The following is a 20842-nucleotide window of genomic DNA, read 5'->3' on the forward strand; positions in this document are numbered from 1 at the left end:
TTGCCCAAGATGACACCTTCCACTATGGAAGAGGACTATGTGTACTTCTGTGGTCATGGGACAGAAGAAAGTCATAAACAAATGAATTTACGAAATGTGTTAGGGGGACACCCAGAGAAGTGGGTTGCAGGAAAGTATCTACCTATAGAGTTCAGAAACTATCCTTTTTTGGGGGGGTTCAAGACAGGGTTTCTCTGTGGCTTTGGAGGCTGTCCTGGAACTAGCTCTTGTAGACCAGGCTGGTCTCGAACTCACAGAGATCCACCTGCCTCTGCCTCCCAAGTGCTGGGATTAAAGGTGTGCACCACCACTGCCTGGGGAATGTTATTCTTTAAGCCTTTAAGTTTGTGGAAGCTAGTGGTCTGCTGAGTTAATACATTCCACGATTTTGACATCTTATTAGTCACAATGAGTTGAGAGTTAGCTTCCCTTAGGCAGTAAGGTCAGAGATTGTAATGGGTCCAGAGCTAGTAAAACACAATCATTTCTCCAGTTGAGCTGAAGGAACACATATAAACCTGTTATCTTGCATCAGCTCACCCTATGAGGCATCCAAAACTGACCAATACCAATAAAGATGACCTCAGTCTCCATCCATTTCCCACCATTAGACTCATACTAGATCACCGGGCAGGTAGCCCATCAGTTTCTTCCCTTGAGACCCCACCTCCTCTTGGGAGTTCTTTCTCCTAGTTATCTAGTTTCCTTATTCATCTTGAGTGTGAGACAATGAATTGGAAAGCCACTGGAATGGGGTGGCTTCATGACCATTGCTCATCAAGCACCTTACCTCCCTGAGTCTATATCACCAAGAGCCAAGAAAGACTCTATGGCTCTCAGAAAAACAAAACAAAACAACAAACACATCAACAAGGATCTTAGGTCATATACAGAAGTAGGTGGCTATTAAAGAAATTAGAGGTGTCCCAAGATCATTTGGCTGTTGATCTGTAACCTTCCAACTCTATCATCAGTATGTAGACACTTCAACACAGTTGTGGCTTTCTCAGGAAACCACAGGTAGGAAACTACAGTTTCTACCGAAGTGAAAGCACCAGGCAACAGCAAAGGGAGTGACTAAGGAAGGGTGGATGGGACGGGGTGGGGTAAGCCTGGAGTGATGCTGGAGAGGGAAGGAATGTGGGATGAAGTGGACTGAGTGGCCGGAGTGTGTTAGTGTCAGGGGTAACGCACACATCCCGATTTCCAAGAAAAATAACTACAATGTTATTGTTAATTGGAAATTGGACTTTGTTTAGTTAACAACTTGAGTAAGGGGATTTGGAAGCCAGTCATGGTTTTAATTCTAGAATTCAGGACATGAGATCAGAGACTAGGTGTGGTGGTGTACACCTTTCATTTCATTATCTATTTATCTGTTTGTTTGTTTGTTTTGGGCCTGAGATAGGATTCCCCTTCGTAACTAGGATTAAATGATTGTGCCACCACTACCTAGCTTGGTATACACCTTTAATCCTATCACTTAGGAGGTAGAGGCAGGTGGTTCAAGGCCAGCCTGGTCTACATAGTAAATTCTAGGGGACAGCCAGCCAGGACTACAAAGAGAGACCCTGTCTCAAAAAACAAACAAAAAAAGTAGGGTCAGGAGGATGGTGGATTCAAGGCCAGACTGCTCTACATAGCAAGAAAGTCCCTGTCTCAAAAGGAAGCAGAATTTGAGCTGAGGAGTTCCTCAAGCCCCCTTAGCAAGTAAAACCTGAAAATGAACAAGAGTTAACAAAGTAAAGAGGAAAGGAAAAAAATCCTAGGCAGGGTAGAGCATAGAAATTAAGGGCCTAAAAGACAGAATTATATCCAAGACAATAGCCCTACAGGATTGACCTGGAGGGATGTAAGGAAACACCAATTCATAGCTAGTACATTTCAGAGCCTAAGAGCCTAAGAGACCTGAAGCAGAGGAAGCTATAGAAACAAGCTAGAAGGATTGGCTTATTTCATACACAAATGGCAAACCATGCGTCTTCTACTAAGGTAATATAGGAAACCATGGAGAGGTTGTGAGCATTGTACTGTTAGGTTCAAAGAACAAAAGCTACAAGTAGACAAAATACTTTGTTTTGCTCTGTTATATCCACAGCCCTTGGAAGAACATCAAGTCATAGAAAGCTCTCAGAGAATGCTTCAAGAAGGAAATGAATGAAAAAGTAAATAAATAATCGAAATAAAGGAACGCGACCATGAGTAACTGCGGGATCTGACTTCTTCAAGAGTCCTACATCCCTGTGGCCTGTGGGAAAACCAGCCCCCACTACTCACATCCTACTTTCGCCACTAGGGTGCGATTCGCATAGCAGCCATCAGAGGGCGCGAAGCAGCTGGGTTTCCCGCACGGAGGGTTTTGTGTGAGGCACCGCGAGGGGCGGAGCCTAGGGACAGGCGTCCTGGGGCCGGGCCGGGTAGAACGGAGGGCGGAACGCAGCCGTGAGGTTGGGGCTGTTGCAGTGTCGGCCGGAGCGGTTTGGGAAGTGCACGGGGCGAAGATGGCGGAGGAGCGGCAGGACTCGCTGAGAGAGTTCGTGGCGGTGACGGGCGCTGAGGAGGACCGGGCCCGTTTCTTCCTGGAGTCAGCCGGCTGGGACCTGCAGGTAGCTCCGCGAGGCGGGCCGCAACGGGCGGGCTGGGGAATGCGGAGCCGAAGCCCGCGCTCTGATTCCTACGCGCCCGAAGCGCACAGTCATCCCTGCGGGGCAGGGCCCTAGTCCAGGCCTCACGGTCTCTAGGCTCGCTTGCCACGCGTCGCCGGCTCGGCTTAGGAGTTGGGGGGCGCGGGCGGGCTCCGGCCTGCTCTGCAGGGCCTCAGTTTTCCTGCGGACTCGCAGCGTCGGCGAGACTTTGGGCGCTGCCGCAGTCCGCGTGGAGGAGTCGCCTGGGGGCGTGGCTGCCGCGGGGAGTGCCTGCGGGTGGCCGGATGGATTCTAGAGACTGGCTTCCTGATGTAGCCCCACCTAGGACGCGGTGGTCGTCCAGTTCCCGCGTCCTCAGCGGTGTGGTGCTGGAGGGAGGAACCCTGCACGGGTGTCGGCCCACGCCCCCTCCCCCCCCGGCCTAATTGCTGGGAGAAACTACCTGTGGGATTGTGGCACAAGGTTGGGGCCTCTTCACTTCTCCTAGTTAACTTAGCTGTAGAATGGGGATCTCTTGGGATTTACATCTTGTTCACTGACATGATCACTAAGTACTTGATTAATTTAGAAGACAAGATAAGCTTCACCAGGCGGGGAATGTTGTGCACTTCTGATCACCTAGAGCAATGCCCATCTCTTAGTGCTTAGAAACACCCAGTGTTTTGTGTTAGAGAGAACTGATTGCATAAATGTCCTTGGCCAGCCTACATCTTAGGTAGATGATGATGACTAATATTTCTTGAATACCTTCTACAAGCCAGACACTGTTCAGCATTACAAAATGTCTCATTTACATGTCTCACATTTTGCAGCTGAGACTTTGGAGGATAAGTAACTTGTTGAAGACCTCACTAACTACTAATTAAACAGGTAAAGACTAACCCTATTTTACCGATGAGGAATTGGACCCTCAAAGGGACAAGGAATGTGTTCACTGTGTAACTTCAGCATTTAAATTGCTTCCCCAACATTAGAGATAAAGCTCTTTGGTGGTATGGTCAAACAGTCCTTCAGAGGCATAAGATCTCTGAGCTCGTGGCCAGCCTGGTCTATGGAGTGAGTCAGAATAGCCAGAATTAAATAGAAAGTCCCCGTTTAGGGAAAAAAAAAAAAAAAAAAGATCACACACTTGTACAAGCACTGTGAAACCTCTGTGCTGAACAGAAACAAAATGGAAACGCTTCTGTCCCACCAGATCCTCTGAACTGAGGCTCTCACTGTGGGGTAACTTGGCTACCAGTGCCAGGGTTTGAATGCAGGTTCCATAAATGTCAGTTCAGTTCAAGTCCTAAGATAGCATACTGCTTCCCAGCAGGCTGGTTACATTCCACGAAGATACCTTCAGGCTGTCCCGTGACAGCTCATTTCCTCCTATGTGGGCTGTATCTGCCTCCTTCACCTGTATGGAACCTCATTGTTCTGTCTTGTCTCTTTGTGTAGAGAAGATGTGATAAATAAATGCCTGCTCATTGAGTTGATGACAGTCACAAGTGACCAAAGGACTCATGTGTAAAGGACTTCTGTATGTATAAAGCTAAGGTGACAGTGTGTTAATCCTAATGGTTATCTCATTTAGTATTATTGGATTGGTAGGTTGGTAACCCCATTTCACAAAATAGGAAATTGGACTTCACAAAGAAATATAGCATATAGTCCTATACTTTATCATTTCTGTTATAAAAACATAAGAGAGCCTGAACATATTACCTGGGGTTGAACTTGACCCCATTTCTTACCTCCAGAAATTGTTTTCATTTCTCAGTTCTTCTGTACCGGCTATAAAATGAGATAATAATAGTACTAATTATGGAGTTCTAAGTGGATTAAATATATTAACACATGTGTAGTATACAGACAGCCTGACACACAAATACATACTCAATAAATAGGTGGTGATCTTCCTTCATTTTCCATGCTAATCTTATTTGTTGTATTTGTTCCCCCTTGGTGGGTGTTTTTGTTTGTTTTTTTATTTAGGCATTGTAGATTGTCTCTTTCCTTCCCATCTAATTTTCTTTGATTCCAGGTATAGAACATCTTTTTTTTTCTTTTCTTTTCTTTTTTTTTTTTTTTGAAGCGTAAACTATTTCTTGTTTTTGTTCCATTGAAGATATGTGTTGGGTGAAAGACTGGAGGGTCCCAAGGTACTCTCTCTGTTTCAGATTGCACTAGCAAGCTTTTATGAGGATGGAGGGGATGAAGATATTGTGACCATTTCACAGGCAACCCCAAGTTCAGTGTCTAGAGGCACAGCACCCAGGTAAGGACCAACTTCAGTTGCTACATGAATATTTCCAGAAAAGGGACTTTGTGGCTTTACAGAGGGTTCAGACATAGGTGTGTGAAGGGGTTTGAGGATCTACTTAAGAGAACATAGAGGTTCAAGGGTGTACTTGATATTTTTGTTTGTAATGTATGTGGGTGTTCTGCCTGTGTGTAGGGGTATGCACTGTGGAGGCCAGAAGAGTTCCCTGAAACTGGAGTTAATGGATGGTTGTGGGATACCATGTGGGTGCTGGAGCTTGAACTGGGTTCGTCTGGGAGACATTTGGTGCTCCTGACCACCATGCCTTCTCTCTGGCTCCCACTTCAGGTCTTTAAGGACTTTGTGTTTATGGCTGTCGCTGGAAGTTTTCATTCCTTTGTGGGTGCTTCAATATTGATGAAGTTAGATGACTTTAGGAATGCCCAACACCCTAAAGATGATTGTGGGGGGGAAAAAACCTATGTGATCCACCTTTCTTGAAATTGCCAAGGGAGAGTAAACTTAACACCCTTTCCTAGACCTTTGGCTCTGGTGGCCAATCACAGTTGTGATGTACACAGGAGGAAAATGTTGGTCTTCTCGGAGGCAGTCAGGGATTCTTTCCACACATGAACTCCCAGAACTCATGTGCTTTTAGTCTAATTGCACTTACTCTATAATGTATGTTTTAGCCAGGAAATTTTGCTGGGTTCGAATTAACTCCAGAATGCAGAAAGAATGTCTCTGCCATGAAGTGATGAATTCTTTCTTGGAGGGCCTTTGAACTTTGAAGTACATTTCTTCCCTTTGAGAAACACTAACACCAAATCTCATTGATCCTTCACAGCTTTCCCTGCCTTTGGTTTCTACAGAAGAGAGGTCATAGGAAAGTAATTTTTTTTTTTTTTTTACTTATTTGTAGATGCTAGGCTATGAGGTGCTGATAAAATACTGTAACGTTATTGCGCGGGGTGCGTTGTATGGGTATGGGCTGATTTCTTGGGATCCAACTCTTTGATCCAGCCTCACTGTTGGGTTATTGGTGTGCTAGAAGTACATTGGAGAAGTAGCCTCTAATGCCAATCATTTATTTGCTCTCTCCTCGCATTTCCTGCAGTCCAAAAGTCTTAGCACAGCAACGGTTTGTTAGAGGAGGGCCAAGGAGGCTGACTGCCAGGTTCAGACCCAACAGGATATTTATCTCAGCCCCTCAGTTTTCATTACTGTCAAATGGAAATGCTGATGGTGTCTGCCGCTTGGCACAGTCAGAGTCAGTGAAAAGCGTAGGGAACTTTGGTGGATTCCATGGCAGACAAGCGTGATCAAGGCAGGGGACAAACATGCCAGCAGAGCTTAGTGTGAAGTTTTATTAAAGGGGGAGAAGAGGTAAAAAGACAGAAAGAGAAGTGGGAGAGAGAGGAGAGAGAGCACGAAAGTGGGCGGGGTCTGTCTAGGAAAGATAAAAGAGGTAAAGAGACAGAGGACAGAAGAGAAGAGGAAGCAGCAGGAAAGAGAGAGCGCATAAATGGGCAGAGGTCTTTCTTTTAAAGGGTCCTCTGCACTTGAGTACTGCCTGAGTGCATTCTGCTAGGTAACAGGGAATGCCAGCATAATGCCTACATCCTTATACTACTTACATAGCAAACCAGGCATGGTGGCACACACCTTTAATTCTAGCATTTGGGGAGCAGATCTCTGAGTTCAAGGCCAGCCTGGTCTGCATAGTGAGTTCCAAGACAGCCACAACTATGCAAAGAGACCTTGACTCAAAAAAAAAAATCCAAAAAGCCAGACATTGTAGCATACTCCTTTAATCCTAGCACTCAAGACAAAAACAGATGAATCTCTAAAACCCTATGTCAAAAAGCCAAAAACAACAACAGAAAAAAAAAACAAACCCAACAACTTTATGTAGCATTCAGAGCATGATATGTTACCTGCTATCACTGACACTGTACCCTGCCTCACTCCACAATAGACAGACACATGCATGTGGAAAAGTTTGTGTGTGTGTGCATGTGAGCGCTTTAAAAGTAAAACAACCTGCTGAGCATTGGTGGTGTACACCTTTACTCCTAGCACTTGGGAGGCAGAGGCAAGTGGATCTCTGTGAGTTCAAGGACAGCCTGGTCTGCAGAGCGAGTTCCAGGACAGCCTCCAAAACAATACAGAGAAACCGTCTCAAAAAAAAAAAAAAAGCATTAAGCCTGAAAAGAGTATCAAGCTTGGCACACATTAAGGCCTATTGACCTTACCTTACTGTTTTGTTAAGCCCTAAACTTGTTAGTGGGCTTCAATGAAGCAAAGAAATGGAAGGAAAGGGGGCATGGTTTAAGTCATTGTCTTTGCTTAGGAGGAAAATGCTGATGGAATTTTCTCAGGAGAAGCTAAACTGTACTAGCACCCCAAAGGAATCTGATGTGGGTGGGGTGGGGAAGCTGCTTTCCAACCTTTGACCTAGCCGTTACAGGATACCTATCCTTCTGCTGGCTGATCCCTGTTCACCTGCAGTCTACCTTTCATGTTGTATCGGATGCCAAGCAAGAACACTCAGTAACTATGCTCCTCCGTTGACTCTAGAATGGGCACTTAGTGTGGAACCCCTAAGCCTCTAGGAGGAGTCTGTAAAAAGGGCAGAAGAATGCCTTTAGATTGAAGTTACTGTAGATGTAGGTTTAACTATACTTTGGGAGGTATCTTCTGGCAAGAAAGTCTATTAGGTTCAAGGCAGAAGGTGTTTTGCATGACTGTTACTATGGGAGGAAGTCTAAGCTCACTATAAAACATTGTCATTACTGAGCACTTAATGCCAGCCCAAGTTGAGCCTTTATGTATGGTTTTTAGTTGTCAACCACATTGAGGTGAGACTGGACTGTCCCCTTGTATAGATGAGGACACACAGGAGCTGGGCTTCTTCCCCAGGTCACACAAGCCAGTTCAAGTGGAGGTGAAAGGTCAGAGCTGTTCTTTCCTGAATCTCAGCTCTCAGCCACAGCATGCTACTTCTCATGGATACCCTCCAGAAGCCCTCCATAGTTTTCCCTAATTCTGCCTTCCTCATCCTAAGCCCTTTTCCTGTCTTAGATCCTTTGTTCCAAACAAGCATTGTTCTTTGATGACCCATCCCTGTCATAGCATGGTTCTGTCTGTCGGTGTCTCTTCTCTAAGTAAGCATGCTGGCTCTCTTGCTCTCTGCCTGTCAATCTCAGTGCACCCTGTTTGTTCCTCTGCTGAGCAGCACCCCACAACCCCGTTCTCTAGAACTCTGATTCTGTTCACTCTAGCCATATCCATGCACGGATGAGTAACATCTGTTCATGTTGCCTTGAGCCCTTGTTCTGACAATTTAACTAAAATTTTTCATTTGAAAATTGAATTTGTGAAAATTCCATCTGAAGTTGTTTTAATAAAATTAGAAGTAGGAAAGTGAGTGTTTCACTCACCCTCTGTCTAGTGGTGCCAGATAACCTCACCTGTGTTCTTGTCCACAATTCTCATCAAGATGTAGTCTCGGAAAAGCTGAGTCACAGCTGCTGCCCTGGTGTACAAGGCCCTTGTCTATCTAAATCCAAAGCTGCCGCATGCTGCCTTCCTGCTCGGCACTTCCCACTCCTGCACCGAATCTCACAAAATGCAACAGTGTATTTCCTTCTCTCTTTAATCTAACCTGCTCTGTACTTATTAAAGTTTCAGGACCTGCATTATCCCTTCCCTATGACTACATTGTTCAGTAGGCTACCACTAGCCTCTTGTAGCTATTTAATTAACGTTAAGAAGAGCAAATACGGGAGGCAGAGGCAGGCGGATCTCTGTGAGTTCGAGGCCGGGCTGGACCGATAGCCTCCAAAACAATACAGAGAAACCCTGTCTTGTAAAAACCAAAAATAAAAAAAAAAGAGCAAATAAATGTTCAGTTATTTATTTGTACTTGCTGCATTTTATTTTTCCAGACAGTGTCTTCCCTTGTAGTCCAGACTGGTTACATGTAAAGTATTTTGCTGTCCTCCTACCTCAGCCTCCTGAGTACCGAGATTATGTGTGTACCACCATGCTTGCGCCTAACCACACTTTAGATGCTGAGTGGTCAAAACAATGTCCTGTCTTCCTGGTTGGACATGTAGATAGAACATTACCATAGTCACAGGAAGGAATTACCACAGAACCAAGGTAACCAGCTTTAAAGCAGAGAGTGTACTAAGGGACTTGGACTTTTGTGCTACTTCAGGGTACCAGGGACCCTGGGAGGTAGTTTAATGCCTCCAAATGAAGACCATTGAATAGATTCTGATGTTGATAATGTCCCCAGCACATTTGTCCGTAAGGTGATTCTCTAAAGCATTACCCCAGAGCAGTTGTTCTCAAACTTGAGACCTCTTCCCATCCTCAGCAGGGACTGTGCAGGGCAACACTTGCAGAGTTCTGAGTCCCTAGATTTAAGATGGGGTTGAGGATTCACAGATTCACTTCGGGAGTTCTTGGCACTTCTGACCTAAGTACTGCACTTGAGAATTGCTTCAGAAAAGTGGTCCCTAAGTGCACCATAGCATGCAGAGACCTCTGCATGAACCAGCACCCCAGCAGTACCCAGAAAGTCTAAGAGGTTAGTGCTGAGATTATGTCCATTTATATATGAGAAAGTGAAGGCTTAGAGAATTTAAATATTATGTCCAAAATCCCAAACTAGGGGCCAGAATTAGGATGGGAACCATCTGTACCAACACCAAAATATGTCAGATGCTACTAGATTTGGATATAGAGGTTTAGGAAAAAGGGAAAATCAATATGGAGAGTATGTTGTTTGCTTGGGCAAGTTTGTACATGTATATGAATGCGTTTAACAACAAAGCAGTAGCAATTTTTTCCAGTGGATTCTCAATCCCAGCATATCATTCATTCAAAGAGACTTGGGCAAATGAGGATTAAGTTGCCTCTCCAGATAGTAGTGTTGTTGTCATCACTACGATCCTTTGTACTGTCATACATGTGTCATATGCCTCTCAAAAAGTCCATGGGACTTTTGCATCACTGTTGTGCAGCATTACTCTCAGCTAACTCAAGCAGGAACTGTGTTTGCATGGGTTTTGTCTTCTCAGTTCTAACTGATGAAACCTCAGAGTTTCTCCTGTCTCTGATTGTTTCCTTGAAACAAATCTTTAAGACATAACTGTAACTTCCTTCCTAGTAAACAGCTGTTTCTCTCTAGTCTGAACTGCCCCCCTTTCCATTCTACATTCTAGGAAAGCTCCTTTTCCCAAGGAATAATGGCATTTATTTTTCATCGTTATAAGTGAAATGCATGTCTCATGGTCCTTAAACCTCTGTTCACTGAGGATAGGTCCAAACAAGGAAGAAATTGGCAATTGAAAACAATGTTAGCAGAGCTAACCCCTCAAACCTCCTCTCTACATCCGTCGGGACTACAACCCCCAAATATTAATAATAATGCTGTTCTTGCCCGGTGAGGTGCCTCATCCCTGTAATTGGAGCACCTGAGAGACTGAGGATCTAAACAACAGAACCTTTTTACTTATCCTGACAGATGCAGGCAGAGAGCCTCTCTTCACCAGTGCTGCCTGCCACCCACACTGCATTCTCCACGACTCCTTGACCTTTCTCTAGTATGTTACTCTCTTCTGTGTTTCCATTTGTGCTTCCATAATGCTGTTGGAGTTTCCCTTTCCCACTGTCTCCTCCATTCTTTTCCCACTCAGCTACCTATTCTCCAGTTCCTTGGTATGGTCCAAATGTGTCTTTTTTTCTAGGTAGCCTTTCTTGCTGTTCTGTCTCCCCCACACTGGACAAGAGGCTTTGTGTTCATAAGGCCATGTGTACTGTCAAAATCACTGTTGTGCAGCATTACAGTGGATAGTTGCGTGACTTATCTGTGCCACCAGCCTGTAAGAGTTATGTCTAGTTACCTTTATAAATCCAGCATTTAGTTGGTGCCTGTCATGTTAAAAGGCATGTGTTGGTGACGCACGCCTTTAATCTGAGCGCTCTGGAGGTAATGGGATCTCTGTGAGTTTGAGACCAGTCTGGTCTACAAGAGCTAGTTCCAGGACAGCCTCCAAAGCCACAGAGAAACCCTGTCTTGAACCCCCCCCCAAAAAAAACCTATTCAATAGTAAGATTAAATTTTTTCCATTTTTATGTGTATGAGTGTATTGCCTATGTGTACCATGTACTCATGCCTGCAGACGTCAGAAGAGGGTGTTGGATTCCCTAGAACTAGAGTTACAGATGGTAATTGTGAGCCACCATTTGTGTGCTGGGAATTGAACCTGGGTCCTCTGCAAGAGCATCAAGTGTTCTTAACAACTGAGCCATCTCTCCAGCCCTAAATAGCAGGTTTTTCGAATAATAGTAAATACCTCATTTACCTCACAGTAGTACTTACTAAGTTATTCTCAGTCCTATATGCCCTTAATAGATAAATGCCACATCCTTTGTTTTCCAGACTTAGGTCGCTCTTTTATGTTGTCTTCGCACCACATCTGACCCAACTCCTCAACTGCCCACAGGTGTTGCCTTGCTTCAACTGTTCCTGAAATAACTTGGCTCCTTTCTGTCTCCAGTGATAATAGGGTGACGTCTTTCAGAGACCTTATTCATGACCAAGATGAGGAGGAGGAAGAAGAGGAGGGACAGAGGTAAGGCTTTGAAAGGGAACACAGTTTATAGGAAGTATACAGTAGTACTTAAATCACCTGGAATAAGGTGTGGGACATACGTTCACTATTGCCAGCTGTCACTGCTGTGTGTAGGGGGTATGATATCCTAAGAACAGTCTGTTCCGTATAGTTTAAAAATAATCTCTATCTCATTGCTGTGTGTGTGCGGCGCCCCCCGTCATGTTCTGGTCTTTGTTTTATTTTTTCTAATTGTTAAAATAAGGTATTTGTCAAAAAATATTATGGGAAGGGAAACAAAACCTCTAAGGATGGAAAAGTTACCCATAATATCACAGTGTAGAAATAGTCAAGTATCTACTTGTAATATATTTCTACCATATAAACGTGTTTTCTCCCAACACAATCATTGTTTTCACTTTAAGAATGTTGTAATAGAATTATTGTTTCATTATGAAAATGGTGAGACTAATGGAGAGTATAGCATGCATTCTTTGCTAATTGCCATCAATATTTTGGTATGTTCCCATGCAGTCCTTGTTCTGAGTATAAATAACTATTGTGTTTTACATTTTACATAGACACTTCCCTGCTGACACTGAAATTCCAGTGTTTTCTGTAACTTTGCTACCTATGTATTGAGTGGGTATAGTGTGTCTGTACTACTGTAAATGTCAATGCTGTGAGCATGTTTGTATATTTATCTTTGTCCACTTCTGAATTATTATCTTATAGTTATTCGTCTAACAGAAATACCAGGTGAAGAGCATAAGTACTTTTAAGGCTGTTGGTCACAGGCCCCCAGTTCTTAAGCTAAGACTTAAAGATCCCTTAACTAAGACCTTTCAGTTCAGGCAGAACTATATTTACCTAGATTGAACAAGAATAAACTGGTAGTTGGGTGTTGGTGGCGTACATCTTTAATCCCAGCACTTGGGAGGCAGAGGCAGGCAGGACCAGCCTGGTGTACCAAGTGAGTTCCAGGACAGGCTCCAAAACTAATACAGAGAAACCCTGTCTCGAAAAACCAAAAAAAAATTTAAATAAATAAAAAAATAAACTGGCAGCTCTAGCCTCATTTTTCGGGTGTTTATTCTCCATGGGTCTGCTTTGGTCTAGCAAGCATTCCTCAGGGAGTTGAAGATGTAATGACCTCACAGTGGAGGTCTGAGAAGTCACGTGTTCTGTTCATCCATGAGGTGCTTCACACTATGTCAGGACTTTGCTTTTAAATATACTGGAGACTCCGGGATGTTGTTAATTTCAAGATTTTATATCCTTCAAGTAGAAGGCACTATCACCTGCCTGACGGCCTACCTCCCAAATACCACCTCCACCTTTTCCAGCCTGGTCACATCTGCCACTTTGACCTTCCATTAATTCTTATCCCTATAGCTTTTCTGTCTCCTAGACATTTCAGACATGAAACATTCCCTGCCAGAGCCCAAGCTTTGTCTCCCATTCTAGAATAATTGTGAAGAATTAGAAGCCCAAGATTGATTTTTGCAAATTCCTACTGGCCCCTTTTAGAGATATATTGCTAAATTAGTTTAAGAATTGATGAGGACAGGTGGTGGTGGCGGCGCACGCCTTTAATCCCAGCACTTAGGAGGAGAGGCAGGCGGATGTCTGTGAGTTTCAGGACAGCCAGGACTACACACAGAAACCCTGTCTCAACCCTATGCCCACCCCAAAAAAGGTGAAGGAGCAGCTACATGACAACTCGTTCTTAGATCCAGATTAGTGAAAAAGTACTAACTCATCTCAGGCTGGTCTTGGGCCTCAAGAACACCTAGTGTCAGTATCTTGGAGCTTATTTTTGAGATTGGAGCTTCCCTGGCTTCTAGTATGTCTCCTGGGGTTCCCGTGTCATAACTTGGGCAGATGAAGCAAGTCTTGGGGAGTTGTTGGTGTGGTGTCAGTCTGCCTCACGTGTGCATTGCTCTGCTTGTTCTTTTGCATACATCTGCTGATTTGAACCTCGCGTCCTTGACTTAAGGAGCAGGTAGGTAGGGCATGTGATCCTTCTCGCCTTCTCTCATTTCAAAGCAAGAAAAGTGCAAGCAGTTTACTGGCTTATGACTTAGGTCACCCAGTTGTCAAACCAGGACTGGATCCTGGCTGCTTGAAGTAATTGCACCACTATCATTAATCCAGAGCTTTTAGAGTTAGCTGCTTCTGGCTTGGACCTCACCTGCTGCCTCCAGGAAGTGGTCTGCAGATGGATGATCCCTGCTGAAACTCCTGCACTGATGTGTTGTTGTGCATGCCTGGAATGTTCTTCCTCCCATCCTTCACATGATAATGTCATCCTTAAAAGGACCCAGGAAATCCCCAGACAGCCTTGGCTGTCATCCCCATCCCCCACCCCTACATTGTGCCAGAGACCCTTACTGACTTCATGCTGCTCCCATTGTGTCATACCTGCCTGCATCTTTACATGTGTTCCTTAAAGACAAGAGGCATTTTACCCTTTGTTCAGTGTGCCCAGAACCTGTTACATCTGTTCATTTTCTGGTGTTTGTTATTTTCTACACAGGTTTTATGCCGGGGGCTCAGAGAGAAGTGGACAGCAGATTGTTGGCCCTCCCCGGAAGAAAAGTCCCAATGAGCTGGTGGATGATCTGTTCAAGGGTGCCAAAGAGCATGGGGCTGTAGCTGTGGAGCGAGTGACCAAGAGCCCTGGAGAGACCAGTAAACCGAGAGTGAGCATAAGGGTGGTTGTGCCCGAAGGAATTGAGTTCCACGGTGGCAAATGATGCCTGCTTTCCTCCTGCCGTGACTTTCTTTGTTTTTCCCTCTTAGCTACTTGTTTTCCTATGTAAAAGACTAGTGTGGCCTGTGTTGTGGATCAGATCTTAGAAACACACCTATCCAATTTGACCAACCTAGTGTTTTCCTTTATTTCACTGTAATTAAATTTACCACCAGTTTTTATGTAAAAATTTCTGTGCTTGGGAAAATCAAAAGGTCATTGCTGTTATGCTGTACTCAAACTGCTGCGTAGCCCTTATTTCTGAGAGGTTAGTGGTAGCTATTCCTTTGCCTGGGTATTCCAGCTGTCACCTCTTATCCTGTCCTGTGACCAGTGAGTTTGATATCCGGTAGTTCTTAAGCTTGATCAGAATCTTGCCTTTCTGCCTCATCCCAGTGAGTCTTTGTACCTGAGTAACTTCACCACCAAGTGTTTATGAACTTGTCCTTTGTAGCCATTTGCAGGAGGGGGCTACCGCCTTGGAGCAGCACCAGAGGAAGAGTCTGCCTACGTGGCAGGAGAAAGGAGGCGGCATTCGGGCCAAGATGTAAGTGTCTGCCTTCCTTGGGGAAACTTGTGGACTGTTGATTGTGCCCATTTTCAGAAGGGTTGATCACATGTATGAACGGGCAGTCTCTGAAAGAGGAGCCCACAGAAACAGTGTCCTTGCTATGCTCTGGATGGGGCTTACCATAAAAATGAAACAATTTCACTTGGTAGGCAGAGGGCCAGGGCAAAGGGTAGGGAAGAAGATGGGCATGGGAAGGTCTTTGGATCTCAGACAAAGGGGCAGTGTGTGTGGGTTCCTCTGGTAATTTGGGCATAGCTTGAAGAGAATGCCAAAGAAGGCCTGAAATATGGAAGGGCTTTGTTTTGTTTCATTTGTTTGAGTGGTTTTTTCCATGTACATTCACACACATACATGTAATAATATTATATAATTTTGAGTCCTTTTTAAATTTTTTTAACATGCAATTTGGTGTAGCTTTGTGTCCATTCATTTCTATTAACTTAAAATTATTTAAGTTTTATTCCAAAATATAGTCAAGCAAGAAGAGAGTAAAACTTTATTTGTAGCATGGACACCGGTACATTGGTTGTTAGCCTTCCAGACCCTTTTCTGTAAGTGCAATGGGGAGTTGTTGACAAATTGTAGACTTCTTTTATTCTTGAGGGTTTTTGTTTGTTTGTTTTTGTCTTTCAAGACAGCATTTCTCTGTGTAGCTCTGGAGACTGTCCTGGAACTTGCTCTGTAGTCCAGGCTGGTCTCGAACTCACAGAGATCCGCCTGCCTCTGCCTCCCGAGTGCTGGGATTAAAGGCGTGCGCCACCAACGCCCATGGACATTTATTTTTATTTTTAATTGTGTGGAGGGGGTAGGTGATATGTATGTGGTACAGAGGCCAGAAGAGGGTGTTTGATCTTCAGAAGCTGGAGTTAGAAGCAGTTGTGAGCCGCTTGACATGGGACTGGGAACTTAACTTGGATCCTTTGCAAGAGCACTGCATGTTCTTGACTATTGGGTCATCTCTCCAAACCTAGGTATCATTTTTAATAACTGTAGAATAGGTCGAGAGTAGACTTGATACTGGAGTTGAGTGTCGCACAAAGCTATACATGAAGCACGTTGGCAGTTAGGGAGCCTGGGTGTGATTAAGTTAGTCTACTGCATGGTCACCTTGGGAGTGAAGTCTCCTTAAAACAGTACCCATTTCTCCTAACCTGTGTCATAACACGTTCCTAGTTTAGGTTGGTGCTTATATACTTGATTGTTGATATTCTTTGCTGTTTTTATAGTAACATGTTGAAATAGTGAAAACCCGCTCATTTGCAGGTTCCTGCCATTGTAACTAACTGCTTTCCTCCTGTTGTCACAGGTTCATGTAGTGCTAAAGCTCTGGAAAACTGGATTCAGCCTTGACAATGGTGAACTCAGAAGCTATCAAGACCCATCTAATGCCCAGTTTCTGGAGTCTATCCGTAGAGGGTAAGAAAAGCCCATGCTAGTCTCCTTTTAGTGAATGAGACATCAGGTGGGAGAGGAAGAAGCAGCACTTACTGAAAAGTAATAGTATTGAAGGGGACATAAAGATTCATGGGTCACTCCAGAATACTTGGTCCCCCACCACCACCACCACATTTGCCCTCAGGTAGAGCTAAGTAGGCCGTGCTGTGACTGAGCAGGTGGGCAAGATAGAGGCAGGCAGGTAGCCACTTCCATAGCCAGATCTTGGTGACTTTACCATGACCAGTCTCCCTCTCCTCAGACCTTTAGGTATGAGATGCTATCAAGGTGGGGCCCCCTCATCTTCCCAGTTCCTCTCCTCATGAAAGCCCTGAGGGATGTAGAAGGGAGACAGGGAGAAATGTTGAGACAAAGGAGGGAGAAGGGCTTGAGAAAGCAAAGGGACTGATAGTCTTCAGCCAGATTCACCTGCTTAGAGATTGTGTGGTCCTCAGTGGGCTGGTCCCTCCCACATCACTTGTCATTGAAGACAATCTCTCAGACATGGCCATAGGCCAGTCTGGGCAAAGAAGTTCTTCAGTTGATGTTCACTCTTCCCAGATGACTATAGGTGGTATCCAGTTGACAATAAAAACATAACTAGGAAACCCCCATTGCTTGTGTGTCTGTTATGCTCACAATGAACCCCTACATTGCCTTTTCACCTCAGGGAGGTACCTGCAGAGCTTCGGAGGTTAGCTCACGGTGGGCAGGTGAACTTGGATATGGAGGACCATCGGGACGAGGATTTCGTGAAACCCAAGGGAAGTTTCAAAGCATTCACTGGCGAGGGCCAGAAACTGGGCAGGTGAGAAGCAGTGTCTCAGTCCTACCAGCCAATCCTGTGGCTCACCATGAAGAGCTCCTTGTTGCTTACAGAAACAGGGCCGTAGGCCAGTCTGAACAAAGAAAGCAGTGTGTTTCAGGGAAGGAAGAGAAAGGCGAGGATAGGTTGTAGAGTCTACAGGCCTGAGTTAAGTCTCTGTTCTTTTTCACTTTATAGTTGTGTGGCCTTAGGTTGCATAGCCTCTACTTCCTCAGCTATAAATTAGGTTTGATAAGAGTCCTTACTCCATAGGATTATTGTTGGGAGGAATAAAAGAGTTGATATATTTAGAACTGCCTAGAGTGAGCAGTATATGTACCATAACTGCTGCTTCGACTAAGAATCGGGAGTGTTGGGGAAGCTGGGATCTCCTGGATGCTAAGCCTAGAATAAACATGCTGGGGTTAAGGAGCTTCTAACTTCCTTATCCAACACAGCCTCCCAGCAGTATTGCTCAGGATGCACAGGAGCACTTGGACATTATTGCTCTTGGGTGGGAAGGCTGTCCCTCCATCCTGGCAGCCCAGCAAGTCTCAGGACTACTGCTTTTTGCACTGCCTAACACAAATATCCAGAAATGTCCAATTGCTATCTGAAAAGTATGCCATTCTACTCTTACACACACTCACAGATGCTCCTTAGTTCACTGGAGATACGCCCTCAGAAAGGATTCTGAGACCCTTTCCACTTCCTGTCTTACTTCCTGACCATGAGGTGTAAGCAGTTTGCTCTGCCGTCTAGGCTTTGCTCTTGCCATTTGGCATTCCTCCCTTTGGAAATAGAACCTCAAAAATTGAGCCAAATATTCTTCATAAGTTCATTACCTGAAGTATTTACTTACAGTGATGAGAGACTGACTAGTTCATATGTTCTTTTATCCACTACTTTTTCTTCTCTCCCCTATTCTCCCCTGACCTTCCTTGGTACTCTTCCCACTCACTCACCCATAACCACCTTTCATTTTCATGTTATCTGTGTCCTGTTTTGAAAGCTGGGCATAGTAGTACAAGCTTGTAATCAGTCACTACTATGGAGGCTGGTGGCAGGAAGAAACTTGATTTGTTCAAGGCCACATAGCTAGTGGGTAAATTTGGACCTGATCCATCTCATTTTTAAGATATGAGTACTATCCCAGCACTTGGGAGCCAGAGGCAGGTGGATCTCTATGAGTTTGAGGCCAGCCTGGTCTACCAAGCGAGTTCCAGGACAGCCTCCAAGACAATACAGAGAAACCCTGTCTCGAAAAAGCAAAAAAAAAAAAAAAAAAAAAAAAAAAAAAGATATGAGTACTAATGTTCTGTCCATATATAGTCAGCCTGTACAGTTCCTGGTCTGTAACTGACATTAGGAGTACTTTTCCCTCCACGACCATAGTTGGCACATATGAAATGCACTGTGAGTGGGTTCATACTCAAGGGTGTCTGCCTGAAGAACATAGACTGTACAAACTTGGACTGTGTCCTCTAAGCACAACTTCACTGAGACGGAGGCACACTGATCTATGACTTCATTAGCCTCACAGCAGTCTCATCTCTGCTACCACAGGTTGTCCTCTTTCTAGCCTTTGTCAGATGGGACACCCAGGTTGAGCACTTGACCTGAGTAGTTGTTGCTTGGGGTCTGGGGTCAATATAGTAAGTAGGTCCATGGTGGCAGGATTCTACCTTTCTTAGTCACTGACAACAGCATCAAGAGCAGCTTTGGGCACATAACAGTTACTCATTGAGAACCCAGAGGTTTCTGCCTGTGAAGGCCTTATTTCTACACTACCCTGATGTGCTCCATTCCCTTCAGCACGGCCCCCCAGGTTTTGAACACCAGCTCTCCAGCCCAGCAAGCAGAAAATGAAGCCAAAGCCAGCTCATCCATCTTAATCAACGAGGCAGAACCTACCACGAACATCCAAATCCGGCTTGCAGATGGTGGGAGGCTGGTGCAGAAATTCAACCACAGCCACAGGTACTTACATTGTCTGGACTACCTTTTGCCAGCATGTCCAGCATAAACCTGTGGAAAGCAGGCAGTGGGGTCTGTCTGTTCATACCTCATCTATAAGTCTCATTCCTCATTAGGGTTAAGCCTCCAGGCTCTTTATTCAAAGGAAGTCCCTCTGTGGGAAACTGAGGTACCATGGAATGAAGAGACTAGCAGGAGAGATGCCAGGGAGCTGTTAACAGTGAAGATAGTTGGCAGCTTCTCTCTCTAAAACAGGATATCAAAGTTTCATCCATGGTGTGTCAGCTAAGCCAGGTGTGGGCCAGTGAGTATTCTGGTAATCCTTAAGTGCTGACCAGATGTGCCTATGGGATAAAGGTGTAAAGCAAGCCCAAAGATCTTCCTGGATTCTTCCAAGATGTCCCTAATGTTGGTGCTTCCCTCTGAGAGAGTTATGATCCATCTCACCAGCCAGTTACTAATATAGTTTTACCTCACTGGTTAGCCCCTGCCTGGTGACAGCCAGTGTTGAATGTGGATGAGGGGTGTAGGCTGCATCTTGAATGATGCACTCTCATGGGTCACCACTATATAGTGGCAGAAAGCTTCTGTTAATGGCCTCTAAGGGAAAATGCTGTTTCCATTGACTCCATCCTTGTGACTCTCAGATGCAGGACAGTGCCTGGGAAAGGGGGTCCTAGGACTAAGGAGTTCCTGACATACAGTTGAGAAGTGCCTCCTGTGACGTCTGCTGGGATTCACAGTCTATGGGCATAGGCAGTAGTCAGATGGTCCCAGAAGTGTGTGTTTACAGCCATGCTATGGCTTGCCTTGCAAAGAGTCCTGAAGTGGAATAGGATAGTGAAAGGCAGAATGTAGAAGGAAGGACGAAGAGAAATCAGGACAAGGGAGGAGAGCAGAACAGGGCAGGCCTTAGGATTTCAGGAAGAAAGGGCTTTCGGCAGAAAGGGGAAGGGATGAGCTGATGTGCTTCCAGTGACAGCTCTGTCTGCTCTGTAGAGAAGGGAAGCAGGCATAGTGAGAAGGCCTCCATGTGTTCCTCTTCCCACGGCCACGGTTAGGGGCAGCAGCCGAGAACCCTGCTCATTACCTCCCATTTACCCTATTCCTCCAGGATCAGCGATATCCGGCTCTTCATTGTGGATGCCCGACCAGCCATGGCTGCCACCAGCTTTGTCCTTATGACTACCTTCCCTAACAAAGAGCTGGCTGACGAGAACCAGACCCTGAAGGAAGCCAACCTTCTGAATGCTGTCATCGTGCAGCGGTTAACATAACTACTCAGCTGCTGCCTCACGTCCCTGTGTGTCTCCCGTGACTGCAGCCATGCCCATGGGGATCACCCTCCTGCTCCCTGTACAATCCAGCCCTTCCAGTGCCGCGTCTCATTCGTAGCTCTGGGTTCTTAGACTTCAGTTGGACATTTGTTTTCTCTTTAGTTGTATTTCCTGGGTTTTTGTGGTGATCAATGGACTTTAAAGAAAAAAATAAAACAACCAAAAAAGTTGAAGGAATACCACCAGTTGTCCTGTTGTGCAGAGACTCTCCCGCTGGAGCTGTATTTGATGGTTGGAAACTCTTATCTTGGGGACTTGGTATTTATCCTCTGCATAGTCTCTAAAGCACACATGCTCATCTGGTGTGTCCCTCCTGCCACAGATGGTTGTATAGAGGATTCCCTCTTTATAGAGAAGGAAGGAGGGGATAATGCAAGAAGAGACTGCAGCCGCTTCCTTCCATAAAAACATCTCCTTGCCCCAGTGGAACTAGGTAGGAGTCGG

At 45.1% G+C, this 20842-nt stretch overlaps 1 protein-coding gene across 2 annotated transcripts; it reads left to right on the plus strand.

The window, feature by feature from the left end:
- Positions 1-2433: 2433 nt before the first annotated feature.
- On the plus strand, positions 2434-20575 carry Nsfl1c (NSFL1 cofactor). 2 transcript variants are annotated; one of them, XM_005072538.4, is made up of 10 exons: positions 2434-2606; positions 4808-4905; positions 11466-11540; positions 13519-13524; positions 14059-14224; positions 14729-14821; positions 16152-16261; positions 16950-17087; positions 18900-19064; positions 20176-20575. In XM_005072538.4, exons 1-10 carry the CDS (start codon positions 2502-2504, stop codon positions 20336-20338), a joined length of 1119 nt encoding a protein of 372 aa, XP_005072595.1. In that variant the 5' UTR covers positions 2434-2501; the 3' UTR covers positions 20339-20575. The 2 variants fall into 2 exon arrangements, with proteins under 2 accessions (XP_005072595.1, XP_005072596.1); XM_005072539.4 differs by lacking the exon at positions 13519-13524.
- The last annotated feature ends 267 nt before the right edge of the window (positions 20576-20842 follow it).

The sequence above is a fragment of the Mesocricetus auratus genome, unplaced genomic scaffold (genome assembly GCF_017639785.1).
Source record: "Mesocricetus auratus isolate SY011 unplaced genomic scaffold, BCM_Maur_2.0 Super-Scaffold_100004, whole genome shotgun sequence".
In the NCBI taxonomy this organism is placed as follows: domain Eukaryota; kingdom Metazoa; phylum Chordata; class Mammalia; order Rodentia; family Cricetidae; genus Mesocricetus; species Mesocricetus auratus.